General features: G+C 52.1%; 7 protein-coding genes across 7 annotated transcripts; 3 read left to right on the forward strand and 4 right to left on the reverse strand.

Annotated features, from left to right (window-relative positions):
- Nucleotides 1-331: 331 nt before the first annotated feature.
- Nucleotides 332-3,237, forward strand: CNBA6040 (hypothetical protein; the record flags this gene model as incomplete). Its single annotated transcript, XM_772633.1, has 5 exons — nucleotides 332-405; nucleotides 453-1,086; nucleotides 1,135-1,185; nucleotides 1,239-1,347; nucleotides 1,403-3,237. The coding sequence occupies 5 exons, from the start codon at nucleotides 332-334 to the stop codon at nucleotides 3,235-3,237; spliced, it is 2,703 nt and encodes a 900-aa protein (XP_777726.1).
- A 258-nt stretch (nucleotides 3,238-3,495) lies between these two features.
- Nucleotides 3,496-4,912, reverse strand: CNBA6050 (hypothetical protein; the record flags this gene model as incomplete). The annotated part of the gene is made up of 3 exons (XM_772634.1): nucleotides 3,496-3,819; nucleotides 3,884-4,603; nucleotides 4,667-4,912. 3 exons carry the CDS (start codon nucleotides 4,910-4,912, stop codon nucleotides 3,496-3,498), a joined length of 1,290 nt encoding a protein of 429 aa, XP_777727.1.
- Nucleotides 4,913-5,177: 265 nt separating this feature from the next.
- On the forward strand, nucleotides 5,178-6,022 carry CNBA6060 (hypothetical protein; the record flags this gene model as incomplete). The annotated part of the gene is made up of 5 exons (XM_772635.1): nucleotides 5,178-5,194; nucleotides 5,239-5,309; nucleotides 5,357-5,593; nucleotides 5,678-5,856; nucleotides 5,930-6,022. 5 exons carry the CDS (start codon nucleotides 5,178-5,180, stop codon nucleotides 6,020-6,022), a joined length of 597 nt encoding a protein of 198 aa, XP_777728.1.
- A 281-nt stretch (nucleotides 6,023-6,303) lies between these two features.
- CNBA6070 (hypothetical protein) lies at nucleotides 6,304-9,356 on the reverse strand (the record flags this gene model as incomplete). Its single annotated transcript, XM_772636.1, has 11 exons — nucleotides 6,304-6,470; nucleotides 6,533-6,785; nucleotides 6,848-7,155; nucleotides 7,217-7,359; nucleotides 7,428-7,937; nucleotides 7,998-8,139; nucleotides 8,193-8,745; nucleotides 8,801-8,874; nucleotides 8,959-9,032; nucleotides 9,089-9,159; nucleotides 9,219-9,356. 11 exons carry the CDS (start codon nucleotides 9,354-9,356, stop codon nucleotides 6,304-6,306), a joined length of 2,433 nt encoding a protein of 810 aa, XP_777729.1.
- Nucleotides 9,357-9,640: 284 nt separating this feature from the next.
- Nucleotides 9,641-10,145, forward strand: CNBA6080 (hypothetical protein; the record flags this gene model as incomplete). Its single annotated transcript, XM_772637.1, has 3 exons — nucleotides 9,641-9,720; nucleotides 9,790-9,851; nucleotides 9,910-10,145. The coding sequence occupies 3 exons, from the start codon at nucleotides 9,641-9,643 to the stop codon at nucleotides 10,143-10,145; spliced, it is 378 nt and encodes a 125-aa protein (XP_777730.1).
- Nucleotides 10,146-10,379: 234 nt separating this feature from the next.
- CNBA6090 (hypothetical protein) lies at nucleotides 10,380-11,721 on the reverse strand (the record flags this gene model as incomplete). The annotated part of the gene is made up of 6 exons (XM_772638.1): nucleotides 10,380-10,523; nucleotides 10,580-10,837; nucleotides 10,895-10,966; nucleotides 11,025-11,210; nucleotides 11,269-11,571; nucleotides 11,653-11,721. The coding sequence occupies 6 exons, from the start codon at nucleotides 11,719-11,721 to the stop codon at nucleotides 10,380-10,382; spliced, it is 1,032 nt and encodes a 343-aa protein (XP_777731.1).
- A 261-nt stretch (nucleotides 11,722-11,982) lies between these two features.
- CNBA6100 (hypothetical protein) lies at nucleotides 11,983-14,519 on the reverse strand (the record flags this gene model as incomplete). Its single annotated transcript, XM_772639.1, has 8 exons — nucleotides 11,983-12,082; nucleotides 12,170-12,506; nucleotides 12,559-13,729; nucleotides 13,786-14,021; nucleotides 14,077-14,170; nucleotides 14,219-14,375; nucleotides 14,421-14,428; nucleotides 14,475-14,519. The coding sequence occupies 8 exons, from the start codon at nucleotides 14,517-14,519 to the stop codon at nucleotides 11,983-11,985; spliced, it is 2,148 nt and encodes a 715-aa protein (XP_777732.1).
- Between the last annotated feature and the right edge of the window lie 147 nt (nucleotides 14,520-14,666).

A 14,666-nucleotide genomic window follows, 5' to 3' on the forward strand; every position in this document is an offset into this window, starting at 1 on the left:
TGAAGATTTCGCAGCTGATTCCTGTATAATAGAATTGTGAATCTTATTATCATCTCTTTTTGCATGTGCTTTTGCCGCGCACTCTTTTATTTAATTACACATATAAAAATATATTTTTAGCGTGTTTAGATTTGTTTGTTGGGTTATATTCTTTTCACGAATTACGAAATGCATAATAAAATTATACGCGGACATCGAAGATAAGTAATCACGTGACTTACGGTTACTTCCGAAATACTCTCTTACCACTGTTGTAGAAGACAAATTTCTAGAAGCTGTTGTTAGATTCAACAATTGTAGCCTCTTCTGCAAACATCAACTTTCAAAGGTCATGTTGAGACCCAGCATAGTCAGAAAGGTAGCCAGGATCAGGCATGCCAGACTTGCTTGCCAAAATTTACACACGTAAGTTGGCCAATGCTCATTACTCCATCCAGCTGATGTTTGAGCAGACAAGATACATATCCTCCTTCCTTCCATTCCTTGTCGGAGAAGAGTACCACGCAAACCTCATCTGAAAGAAATTTCCCTCTCTATAAACCCCAGAAGCATGCCCAAGAAATACCTCTAACTGCAGACACTCTTGCAGCTCTTCCTTCCGAACAAGCTCTCTCCCGACAACTCAAACGGCGTGTCACCCAAAAAGCAGTCGAAAATCTTCCGGAATTCACCGAGGATGAGTTGAGGGATTTCTACGCAGCCTTGGTTAAATCCGGATCCAAGGACAATGGCGGGATATATCAAGCGCTGGAAGCGCCTTCAGAGACAAAGAAAATCCCTATGCCGAAAAAAGAGAGGGAAGAAATCTTAACGGGCATGGCGGGAAGGCTGGTTGGGGAGGGGGGGCTTGCCCTGCCAAACGGTTCTACGCGATATGGTAAATTTTTGGAGCTTGTTGTAAATGAAAACCAGTCTTCCGATGCTCCTTACGCCATTCTTGATGTCTTGTCCCAAGCAGCCATATTGAGTGGTCCGAGTGAGACAAGCAAAGGGAAGGCAATGGAAGGTCAACTGCCCCTTAGAAGCCTTGAAGTACCTTTGGGATTGGTCACGTCCAAAGAATGGGATGCTCTTTTCCAGGAATTTGTAAGCCTTTTCTGGATCAAATATGATATACCTGCTCACTATTCGTAGATACGGAAAGGAGATGCTGCAGCTGCCGAGTCTCTTTTGGACATTATGGATGTAAGCGACATTGAGATATGTGAGAGTAACCCACACTGACAGTCATTGGGTAGGCCCATGGTGTCCCAGTCGGTATCGAACGTATAAACAGCGTCATACATGTCTATGCTCTTCAAGGTCGTTCTGAAGATGTGGCTCGTTTAACCTTGGATGTCACTGCAAGTAAGTTATATCTTTTCCGTCTCGATCATCACCATAATCTTATAATGCGACATAGTGGGCGAAACTGTCTCGTCAGATCAGCAAGATGATTATATTCTGTCTATCCTCCGGCAAACACCATCTAATCCCGGTCCGGCGATTGCCCGCCTCCGTCAAGCTGAAATAGCTGGCACTCCTTTCCCCCAATCGTCCTATCAAGTCGTCATCTCACATCTCACTTCACCGTCTTCCATCGTCCAACCAAACTCTCATACTCGGGCAGTTGCTTGGGACTTGTTTGCCCATATGCGTCTAACTGCGCATCCTACTCCGACGCGGGAGCTGTATACGACAATGATCAAGTCATGTGGTGAAGCCAGTCAGCCTGAACCCGAGCGAGCGAGGGATCTGTGGATTGAAATGACAGAGCAGGAGAAAATTGAGCCTAGCACGGAAGCTTATAACGCGATCATCAAATCTCTAGGAAGTACGAAGAAGGACTACCTCGAAGCATTTGACTTGCTTCGGCAGATGCTGGTCAAGCACAATGACGCAGTATTCGTCCCTTTTGAAGAAGAAGACGGTATCCCAAGGTTCAGCGAGTATGTCCCAACGCTAGAAACGTTTGCGTCGGTGCTTGAAGGGACGAAGCGGGCAGGAGACGTCAATCGAGCCAGATGGGTCTTATCAGAGGTCATTAAACTATCAAGAGCCGGCCAGGCCCTGAACGTGCCAAAGTGGAAGGAAGGGCCTAGTGGTGATTTGATGGCGGCTGTATTCATGACTTATGCAGCTTGGAATCCAGTGCTGCGCAAGAGAGAGGTCAAAATGAAGCAAGCTTCGGAGAAGCCATATGGAGCAGCGTCCGAAACGGTGGTCGTCGAGAAGGAAGAGCATAGGCTTTCGAAGGGCGAAGAGTTCCTCAACGTGGATGTTCTGCAAGACGTGGTTGAGCCTTCTGCCGGCTCTTCGTCGATTGAGTATACTCTTGAAGAACCGCCTGTCAATGATTTTTTCACCCCGCTGTCAAGCGCTGACGCGATCCGCGAGTGCACGAGTCTTTTCCACCGCATCCTCTCCGATATCCAGTCTTCTTCCTCCACCTCTGATTTCCTACCTTTTCGCCACGTATATATTACGCCAAAGCTCATCAATTCGTATATCTCTGTGTACAATGCTCATGGCCCGTCCCTGTCATCTGTGAAAGATGTGTACGATACCGTGTGGGAAGAAGCGTCGAGCGTCACTGGTCGTTCCGTCAGACCCAACGCCTGGACTTTTATCCCTCTGCTCGAGAAATGTGCTTCAGGATCTCGAGGGGGTATATACCCGGCCGACCGATCCCTAGCTCTCTCCTGGGGACGTGCCCTGTGGTCGTCATACCTCGCATTCTTCAAATCCGCTTCTTCTGAACTCGCTTCGATCCCATCCTCTGAACACCTCACTATCCAGCGTCGCAAGTACCTCTTCGGTTTAGGCGACAGGCAGACTGAAAAAATGTGGAAGGCTGTTATCAAACTCGAGGCTTTGCACGGCGACGTTGATGAAGCAATGAGGTTGCTTGAGGAATTCCATGCGACGTATAAGCCCAGTGCTATCACACAATTGTACGCACCGTTGCCGGAAGTGGGCCTGCAGCTGAAAATGTTCACACCGGCCATGACGCCCGAGGCAGATGTACCTCCTCTCTTGTTGTTTGATGATATCAAGCCTCTGCATCAGCGGTTAGTGAGGGAAGCAAGGGCCAAGGATATTAAAAAGGTCAAGTGGATAGCGGCGGGTTACGAAAAGTCGTTGAAGACGAGGAAGGGATGGAGGATGAAGGGTGTGGGACAACAGAGAGAAAAGTCGAGGGCAAAAGATTTAGAACGGCTTCTCGCCCAGCAAGGCGAGATGGAGAGGCTCGAGTGAGGGAAAAGACAAGCTGAATACCCTTATTTGTATATACCCTGCACAAGAATAACCTTGGAAAGGCAAAATGCAACAAACTGCTCATCATACGCAAAACGTGATACATACAGTACATGTCTCTATACCTCTATGGTATCAAGATTTTAAAAATAAAAATGAATGATGGGCGACGAATGTGTATGTATAAAAGTCCGTCCCTCGAAGAACCAGCCAACAACGGTAGTGGTGATGGATCGACCAGCGATCATCTGTCGTTCCTCATGTCTTTTTCTTCTTCATCTGCTCGTCCCGATCACTGGCATAGCCCCTTTCCTCCTCTTCATCCATACCATCTTCACCTTTGCCCGAGACGTGACGTGAGCCGTCGACCCAGATGGACTCGTGAAGCCTTTCACCTTTCCCCTCGCGTTTTGCACGACACCACATACCGACGCTGGGGTCGGTGATGAATTTCCAAGTGACATACGGCCACGAAGCATGAGAAGGAAGGGGGTCGTAGAATTCATGAGCAATTCGATGAAGTTCGGGTAGACGGGTCCATGGGACGGAAGGGAAATCGTGGTGTTCGTTATGGTATCCCACCTGTGTATGTAATGTGTAAGCACAAGCGGGCTACTGAACTGATTTCTGGGGATATCAAACGTACATTGTAACACAGGATATTGAGCCACCCATAGTAGCTGGTAGTCTCCTGCGACAGTCCCTTGATCAAGTCATCACCTAACAAGTTTTCTCCGACGGGCAAATGGCCCTCCATCAGGTAATGCTCGGCGATGAAATGGGCGGCGCACGGGTGAAGTGAGCCGGCGAAAAAGGAGGACAGCACGAGGTAGAGCCAAGGGCGGATTCCGAAGAAATGGTACCAGAGGAGGTGGAAGCCAATAACACCGACGAGGTTGTAAAAGTGCCACCTGGTAAAGGTCTGGGCACGAATAAAACCGGGACGGATGGCGTAGAACAAGAGTTGGAAGGTGGCGAAAAAGGTTTTGCCGGCGACATTGTTGAGCACCAAAGCCTCGAATCGGCTTGGAAGATCGGTATCGATACCATCCTCGCCCAAAAATTTGTGATGCTCGATGTGGTAGCCTTTGAACGCCATGGCATAAGGGATACCGATTGAAAGATTGGCGATGATGGCAAGGCACTTGTTGGCCTTGATAGATTTCAATGCGAGGTTGTGGGTGATTTCGTGAATGGCGAGAAAGATGTTTTGGTTGGCTGTGCCTCCGACGACGTAGGCGGTAAGGAGCACGGGGAGGGAGAGGGTATGGTGAGACTTGAGATAGAGAGAGAGCGACAGTTGCAGGCCGAGGACGGCAAAGACAAGAGGGAGCGTGGCGGGAGTGGGACCCATGAGCTTTCGGACCTGTTTTTGACGGATAAAGATTAGCCATGGACAGTCTTGCAGCTGGCTGCGACGAGGACTTACTTCTGGGTGGGCTTTCAGTATAGCAATACGCCTGGACCTATGGGGTTCTTCTGTAGTCATCCAGAGAAAGTCTGGGTACGGGTCGACGAAAGGCTCTTCGCTGGCATGGGTGTGCGAGTTGGTCTCGTCGGACGAGTCGTGTTCCCTGTCTGAGGGGTCGGCGGAGCTGAGGGCGGGGGAGGGCGGTGCGTGGCGGGAGCGGGGTGTCGCGTGGGGGGGGACCTCTGGGAAGACGACGGGGTCCATGGTGGGATGGGCGTGGAGGAAGAGTGGAAAGAAGAGATGGAGAAGAGAAGTTGCGATGGATAATTTCGCGACGCCGTCTTCTTCGCTCTCTCCGTCCCCAGCCACAGCCCGCTCGATGGCGTCGCCCAGCTTCGTGCAGGAGCATGTCCCGTCGCTCGCTGCGCCGCTCGCCCGGCCGCACGTCACCCTCACCTGGGCCCAGTCCCTCGACAGCAAGATCGCCGGCGTCGCCGGGAAACGGGTCGTCCTCAGCGGCCCCGAAAGCATGCTCATGACACACCAGTCAGTCCTCCGCCGCACGCCGTCCACTCGCTGACACCGCCCAGCCTCAGAGCCATCCACGACGCCATCCTCGTCGGCGTGCACACCCTCGTCCTCGACGACCCCCGCCTCCAAAGTATACACCGTCTCTGGCCCTTGCAGCAAGCACTGACTCCTCGTTAGCCAACCTCCTCCCGCCCTCCCACGCCTCGCCCCCGCCCCAGCCGCTCATCCTCGACCCGTCCCTCCGCTTCCCACTCACTTCGCGCATCCTGAACGAGTGGAACACGAAACCGGCCTTGCGTGGACGGACGCTGAAGCAGCCGTGGATCCTCTGTGGCCCAGACGTCTCCAGCGACAGAATCCACGAGGTCGAACAGGCCGGTGCGAGGGTTGTGCCCGTCCCGCTCGATCCTAATGGTGCGTTCAATGCAAAGAGGTCTTGATATCAAACAGGTCTCTCCGTGATTACCATGACTGACCGTGTCCGACGATTAACACCAGGTCGCATCCCTCCGTCGTCCCTTCCTTCCATCTTGACCTCTCTCGGCCTCAGATCCGTCATGGTCGAAGGCGGCTCACGCGTTCTTTCCAGCTTTCTCCATACCCTCAAAAGAGACGATGGCAGTAAGCTTGTGGACAGCGTCGTGGTCACTGTCGCCCCGACGTTTATCGGTCAAGGCGTCGGTGTCGTTCCAGAGGCAGGTTCTCAGCTGTACAACCCGTTGTGTAATCTTTCTAACCTTTTTGTATTAGGGCGAAGACAAGGGCCTGCCAGGGCTCCAAACTGTACACACGGAGACGATGGGCAAGGACACTGTCATGGTCTGTACAGTCGACGTCGAATAATCCTCCCTTGAGATCTCGTGTGAATGATATCGCTCAGAAACCACAGTATTATGTATACATTATTGGCATATGTAACAAGCTACCAAAACCACACCAAAGCATACAAGCTACCGGGCCAAGAATAGGAAAGAGCGTCTCTCTCTCTCTACAGGTCATAAACATCGTCAAACGTCTTGACATGACACATAATGTCCTTTTTTGGTACCTTTCCCCATCTGTTTTCCCAAACAGCAGCAATCCACAAAATCCTTCATGTCTCAAAACTCCCAAGCACCCTCCGCCTACCCTATAGCCACTCCATGCACCGGCACATAATCCGAATCAATCTCACCAGGCTTCATGTTTTCCAACAGCTGCTGCATGAATTTGCTCTCAAAGCTCGAATTGGTAAACACCGTGACCAGCGAGTCGGCAGTGGTTCGCAGAATATTGGGCGCCAGCACCAGCGCTTTTCATTTCCGCCTGTCAGCTTTTGCTCTTTTCCCTGAACAAGAAGAATGTAAAACGTACCGAGGTTCATTGGACCCATTTTTGTCTTTTCCACGACCGTTTCCTGTATAAACATTTGCACAAAGCTGACTACGAATACCAGCACCCTCCGGTTATAGACTGGCAGCTTTTGAACAATCTCGACCACTTGTCGATAATCCTTTGATGCGATGAGGGCATCATTGTACAGTGCTGTCGGGATCAGAGGTTCTTCAAGCTCTCGTAGCCAGAGTTTGAAAAGGGAAGCTACCACATGAGGGTCACCGATACCTTTCTACTCTCGATGACAATCATTATCAGCAATCACTTTTATTTCTCTTGAAAAGGTAAACTTGCCAGCTGGTAGTGACCTCGATCCATCCGGCTTTTCAGCTCTGCCACACTATCTCCATCACCCGGAACCCTGAATATCCCTTCACTCCTTGTCCCGCCCAGTGCCAATATGCCATCGGCAAGAAAAGGCAGGATGACAGGCACTTTTAGTTGTGGGTATGATGTCTTTTGAAGATCCATGATTCGGACGAGGGATTCGCCGTATACCGACGGATAGAATGCTGCATCAGATGCGTGCTCAATCTCGCCAACAGTAAGCGGTTTTGCCCGACGACCTATAGTGGAGAATGTTTCGATTTTCGTCATGCAATCTATTTGCCATTTGTCGTCAGTTATTGAATTCAAAAGAGGTTGAAAAGCTCTGCGACTTGCACTTTGCCATGACCCCAATCCCATCCGACTGATCATTCAAATGCTTTTCCAAAAAGTTCTTTACAAACGTCTCGAAATTCTTGCTAGGCCCAAAAGAATTGACAAACACGCAAAACAATTGGAACCCGAGCACCACAGAGTCACTACATGGCTTTTTCATCAGCGTTGCTCTCTTCCGCTCCCCCCCCCCCGGATAATGGAATCAACTTACTGGTCGGGGTTTTTGGTAAGCTGTTTGATGACCTGAGAATAAACCTCATCCCTCATCTCTCCCTGTGCCACACACACCTGGATCACCCATCGAATCTCTTCAAGCACCACCATTCGCTCGCCTCGGGATCCACCCCCATCCACAGTCCCACCGCCGCCAGCAAAGCCTTTAGGTATATCATCCTCCTTTCGCTTTCCCTTGAGAGACAACTCGGCCAGCAGGGCTGAAGAGCCGGCATGTGAGGGTTTCGCACCTTCCACAGGGCGATCCCGTTCTCCCATCACATGTTGAATGACTTTGAAGCACGTCACTGCATCCTTTGAGAGCTGTTTGGACAGGATCAACAGCGGGGCAGTGGTAGGCTGTCGCTGCCATTCCATGATGCGTGATACGGGTACTTTGGTGCGAAACATGCCTGTACGCCGGATGGCAAAGTATTTTCGGGAAAAATCATCTGCTTGGAAAGCTTGGATCTGGGTGCTGATATCAGGTGGAAGCAGAGGATGGAGACTTTGGCGAATGACATTTTAATTAGTTTCAAATTGGGAAAGGGGAAAAGGAGGCGCTTACCCTGTGCTGAGGCGTCTTGTCTCGACCGACGCTGGTTGTTCGACAAAGATCGGTTCAAGCGGCATGTCCTTGGGTAAAGCGCTAGTTGAAGCTGCCAGCATCGTCTCTCTCTGCCTTGTTGGTGACGGCTGTGTAAGCTCATCTGCCGGGCACCTTGTCAGCTCTACCCTTTTTTGTCATACACTTTTAACATACTTTGAGTATGTGAAATCCCCAACCTCTCTACAGATATACTCTTCTTCATGTTGGCTTTACTCTTCTTATCCTTTTTTTCCAAAGCTTTGGTCCTTCTTTTATCCCACCATCCACCATCAGATGTTCCTGAATTATCACTTTTATCAGCTTCGCTCCCCGTTCTCTCCTCAACCACAGATAACGGGTTTACAAGACTTGACAGGTTGGGGGCAGTCAACGAGGTTGGCATCGATTTCCGTTTGGTGGGCGACGCGCTTGGCGATGGGGGAGAAAGGGGAGAATTGGCAAGACGGTTGAAAACGGATGCTGCGAAGAGTCCACGGGAGGGTGTACCGACGTCTGAAGTATGGACTGCAGTCACACTGGGGCTGCCCACCGATACAGATGGTGAGTAGAGGGGGACAGGAATGGTAGGTTTAGGCTGGCTTTTGCTAGCGGTGGCTGCTGGCTGGGTAGTATAAGACCGCTCGCGCGAAGGCGTTGAAGGGCTGTGGATACGGGTATTCGGGAGGGAGGGTTTGTGTACAGGCGATCGTGCGGGCAGAGCGTTACGCTGAACAAGGACGGACATTAGATTGATATGGACGCATAAGCATGGAGAGACATGCCTGAATCAAACCGAGGGGGATGACAAAGGCATTGCCGCGAGGTCTTGTCCACTGTGTCTTTCCAGTCAGAGTATCTGGTTGAGTGAACAGGTGTGGGTGTTAAAACATGCCCGCGGTCAGCGTCGTTTTTTCCTCACCATCGACCGATGGAGACGCACTGTAGTAATACGACCTGTTGTTGCGGGTCGAGTCTGCTAGTTCCCACCATTCACCGTCTGGTGATCTCGGGACGCTGCGGCATACAGTGTCAGGCGCCGCGGATGACCACGCAGCGGGGATGCGACTCACACAAACGCTCCGACCGGTGGATCCCAGCTGCACTGTCCGGATGCAGGGCAGGCGAAGAATACATGCTGCGTCTATGCAACGAGCTGCTGTCAGCGCCGGGCGTCACGGTGTCCGGCGCCACGGAACTCACCAGGGGGTCCGCCAAGGTGACCCAGAACTGCAGGCTCCATCCCAGCGCGGGGTCTTCGCACGTCGCCAACGCGTCTTCCACAGCGGGTGCTGCGCAGCTGCGAGTGCCAGACGCCCTCGACGGCGGCCGGAGAGTCATGGGCGGGCCGCTTAGCGCGGGCGCACGCAAGAAGGAGGCCATGTTTTGTCTCGCCGACTCTCGCGGGACCAAACTAGCCGGAAACAGCCAGGCACCCGTGCCTAGGCGCGGCATCGCTCGCGTGGCGCGTCTCGCTCAAATTATTGCACTGCCCTCTTCCTTCCTCCTTCCTTCCTCCATCCTTCCTTCCTTCCTCCATCCTTCCTTCCTCCATCCTTCCTTCCTCTTCCTTCCTTCCTCCCACCCCGCTCCATCCCTTCGCCACCGCTTGTTCGCCACCCGCCATGCCCTCTAGACCCCCCAACAAACCACTCTACACCCCGCGACCACCTCCAGGCATCAGAAGGAAACTCTGGGAATGGTCGTGAGTCCTGCCGTCCCCGTCCCCGTCCCCGTCCCCGCCGCGTGCTGACTCCGATCCCTTGACCTGCAGCACTAAATTCGAGTGCACCTTTGCACTCTCCATGATGCAGCCGTGGGAAAAGGCGGTCATCTGTAAGCCTCTACCATCACTTTTTCACGGCTCGTTACTCACAACCCATCCACGCCACAGGGTCGACCTTGACAATCATCACCCTCCTCTTCTGGTTCTCCGTTTACACCTACCTCCCCGCCCACCTCGCCTACCTCTCGCGACGATACGCGTACTATGTTTATGGCGACGAAGCCGCCCACCTCGACTACTTTGTCCCTAGAGTCGGCGAGTGGGTTGGAGGCCATGTCGTGAGGGGCATCGGTGAAGTACGAAAAGGCATGGGTCTCGCCGCTGGAGGCAGGGTCGAACTGTAGACTGGAAGCCAACTGTTCGTGGCTCGCAATGTTCTGCAGGGTGAATCGCGGTCTGTGAATCGTTAGGTCTGCTAGTCCGTCTGGGAATTTTTTGGATATAGTGTTCCTTCATTGTATGTTCCGTATGTCACACGCCTAATGTATTCACATTCTCTTGTACGGATATCTTTTGCTGCTGACGATAACTATACATGCGCTCGTGGACATACTACCCTTAATCGTACCAGACTTTGTTTACAGTTTGGACTGCCCGGCAACAGGTGCTGCAGGTTGCGTCTTGCTGGGCTGGCTGATCCTAGCATCAATCCACTCGGAAACGATCTTTGCGAGGTCGCTCGGTGTCGGTTCCGTTTCGTTGTGCACTTCGTGGTACATGCCCTAACATACCTTTTCGTCAGCCCTCGTTGTACCACTGACGCAAAGAAAACCCCAACCTCGAACACTTTGATGGTCTTATCCCCTGCTTTGACCCCTTGCACAAACCGCTTGGTCGCTCGTACATCACAGATATTATCCTCGCCACCGTGGTAGCATAGCAATGGCAGGGCAGGAGGCCACCTATCCCAAGCGTCCTGGCTGTCAAGCCATTCGCCGCCATTCAGCATGTCGGCAACACCGCGAAGCGACCCGACTTGTTCGCAAAAAGGATCCGACTTGGCCGACTCGTTGGGTCCAGCGTCGTGCGACAGATGCTACCATGGTGTCCTCGTCAGCCACTATCCAGCCTCTCGCACGTTTTATCGACACACGTTGTAGTCCATCGGAGTGGGGATCAAGAACGAGCCCAGGCCAACGTTGGCTGCAAAAGATCCCGCCTTGATCTGTCTACATGTCAGCCAATCCAATCTTCTCAACTGACAAGTCATTCCAAACACCCACTTGGTATCCCGGCGCAGGGTTGCTAAGCCTAATGAGCGGTCCACCTGCAATCACCCCCGACAGCATATCAATCGTCTCTTTCGACGGCGGCGGAGTCGGGCGCATAGGAAAAGCAAGTGCTTGTCCACCTCCCTGATTCCCTCCTCCTTTATCAGCATCCATAACCACCGCAATCCCCACATCCCTCTGAATTACTCACCATACTGAAACCCCATAAAAACAGGGGTTTCCCCCCAGCCCTCACGTTCTCCCCCTTCAAAAACCATTCCATGTCTCCAAACACTTTACCCCACCCACCCGTTCTCCGCTTCCCATTCTTTTCAACTTTCACCATTTTCCCCTCCGCTTTCCATTTTTTCACCTCGGGGCTGGACGATGATAGAGGCGCTTGCGATGTCCGACCGTGTCCTCGTTGGTCGTATGCGGTAATGTGAAGATTGGCCAAAGACGCAAGAAGGTTGAAAAATGCATCATACCGACCAATATGTTCAGAAAAGCCGTGAACAAAGAGAATATAGGCTTTGATCTCGCCGGTGCTTGGGGACCACTGTATAGAAAGGGCATAAGAGATCAGCTGTTTTTCTACCAAGGGAAAAAAGGTGGGCGATATCGGAAACAATATGCGCACGCGTTTGGTGTAGAACGGAGTACCCTCCGGCCCAAGGACCCATTCTTCTGTAACCACTGACTGCGCCATGTCTTGAACAAGTTGAGAGATAAAAATATTGCAGAACGCTCAGAGGAAATGGAAGAGAGGAACGAATGAAGGGATGAGAATAACAAGAAACACTGCAATCCAGAAAGCGCAAAGCGTAAAAGCGCTGCTGCCAAAATGACGTTTTTATTTTGCCGGCGATTGTCCCCCCTCGGCCATTCGCCGGTAGAAGAACACTGCACAAATGCATACTGAATGCCCCCATTTTGAGAATATCTACGATAGCGTATACTACATGCAGCTCTACTGCGCAACGTGCCAATCAAGCTTGTCCGCCCACTCCTTGTTCTTCAACGTCAACAACACCTCTGCAACGTCTTTGGCACCGTTTCCACTCAAACAGCTGATTTCATACCATAAATGTCAGTCGCGTCCAAACCACTGCAACTTTTTACAAGTGCAAAAGTGCAAATTGCAAAAAAGCACTCACATGACGATATCCTTATCCTTGGGCAAACTCTTGGCCAACTGCATACCGCCCCACAAACCATGACTGCTCTCCAAAGCGGGAATAATACCCTCCAATTCGGTACACATCTTGAACGCCTTGAGACACTGCAAATCGTCCGCCACGACATATTCCGCTCGACCGCTATACTTGAGGTGAGAGTGTTCGGGACCGACAGAGTTGTAGTCGAGACCGGCAGAGATGGAGTGCGTGGGGGTGAGCTGGCCTTCCTTTGATTGGATAATGTAAGAAGCGGCGCCGTGGACGACACCCATGACACCCTTGGTCAGCGTAGCAGAGTGTGCCTCGGTGTCAATACCTAGAGAGATTGTTAGCAGAGTAACATATATAAAGATAAAAGAACAACTTGCCATGACCACCAGCTTCGACACCGACCAGTCTTACACTCGGATCCTCGATAAAGTCGTAAAAAGTACCGATCGCATTAGAGCCACCACCGACACAGGCAACGACAGCATCAGGCAACTTGCCCATCTTTTCGTGCATCTGAGACTTGATCTCTCGACCGATAACCCTCTGGAAGTCACGGACGATGGTGGGGAACGGGTGGGGACCGATAGCGGAGCCGATAAGATAATGAGTAGAGTCCAATCGAGTGACCCAATCTCTCATAGCCTCGTTGACAGCGTCCTTCAAGGTCTGGGAACCGGCGGTAACGGGGATAACTCGACCACCAAGCATCTTGATCCTGAAGACGTTCAGCTCTTGCCTCCTCACATCCTCAGCACCCATGAAAATGTCACACTCCATGCCAAACTTGGCGCAGACGGTGGCGGTAGCGACACCGTGCTGACCGGCACCCGTCTCGGCGATAATTCTTCGCTTACCCAATCGCTTGGCGAGGAGAATTTGGCCAACGGCATTGTTAATCTTGTGAGAACCAGTATGGTTGAGATCTTCCCTCTTGAGCCAGATCCTCGCACCGCCCATCTCCTCGGTCAACCTCTCGGCAAGGTAAAGTTCACTAGGTCGGTTGATGTACCCAAACATATCCTCAAACTCTTTCCAGAACGCAGGATCCTCCTTGGCCTCGGCATACGCAGCTTCAAGCTCGTTCAAACAGTCGACAAGGGATTCGGCGACATAGGCGCCACCGAAAAGACCGAATCGAGAAGGGAGTTTACCGGCGGCGGTGACCTTGACTTGAGACTCGCCGAGAGGTGAGCCAGAGGGAATGGGGAGGGGGGGAGAGACGTCACCTCCATTGGCAGGAGGCGGGGCAGCAGCATTCTTTCGGCCAAGAGGGGGAGGGTTCTGGCCCTTGAGTGTGATTTCTCGGCAATAGTCTTCGACGACCTTGGGTGCAAGACCGTCGTCGGCGTGCTCAAAGATGAGCTTGATGATTTTGGATCCAACGACAACAGCATCCGCACCGGAAGATGTGACATAGTCAAAGTGGGTACGGTTGTCGATACCAAAACCGACAGCGAGGGGGATCGTGGTGAACGTCTGGATACGCTTGACAAGTTCGGGGAGGGAGGCTGAGATGTTTTCGGAAGAAGAGGAACCGGTGACGCCCATCTACGAGAAAGAACAAAAGTCAGCTCAGTCTATCACGGTGTCGGGATCGAGCGTACCTTGGAGACGACATATATGAAAGAATCGGCGATAGAAGTCAAGAACTTGACTCGATCGATGCTCGTAGAAGGGGCGACGAGGGGAATGTACGACATGCCGGCCTTGGTACAAGTGTTTCTAAAGTCGACGGCTTCGGTGGGGGGCAAGTCGACGACGATGTAGCCGTTGGCACCGGCCTCTCGAGCGTCCTTGACAGCTCTTTCCTCGCCATAAGCGATGATGGGGTTGTAGTAGCCTGGGGTGAATGGCTGTTAGTTGGAAAAGACGACTATCAAGGCAGTTTTACGAACCCATGAACAAGACGGGAGCCTTGAGACCTTGGGCACGAGCCTGTCGGACGTACTCGATACAGTCAGAGTAGTGGACATTGTTTTCAATGGCAACCTGTGGGTTCGTCAGAGGCCGTTTTATAACACTATAAAGAAGACGTACGTTGTTGGCCTTTTGGATGACCGGACCGTCGGCGACTGGGTCACTGAATGGGACACCGAGTTCGATAATGTCAGCACCGCCTGCCTCTAGGGCGAGCATGAGAGGCACTGTGGCATCGCGGGTAGGGAAACCAGCTGTCAAAAAGGTGACAAAGGCGCTGAGGGGATGTCAGTAGGTGGGTGAGCGGGCGGTGTGGACGTACGCCTGGTCCTGCAGGGTGTCAGCGGCGAAAGTTGTATGAGGAGATGGAGCTTACCTGGGCCTTTTTGTCTGCGTATACTTGCTTGAGCTGCTCTGCCATTGTGCTGGATGTGGATGAGGAGAGACGAGATGGGATGGCGAGGATAAACTAAATCCGGCGGACAAGTCGAGTCGGAAAAGTGCGGCCATGTCCGATCTCGCATTTAACCAGCAGCAAATTTCCATCGCCCTCTTCTCTTCTCTTCTC

Source organism: Cryptococcus neoformans, chromosome 1 (genome assembly GCF_000149385.1).
Source record: "Cryptococcus neoformans var. neoformans B-3501A chromosome 1, whole genome shotgun sequence".
Classification (NCBI taxonomy): Eukaryota; Fungi; Basidiomycota; class Tremellomycetes; order Tremellales; family Cryptococcaceae; genus Cryptococcus; species Cryptococcus deneoformans.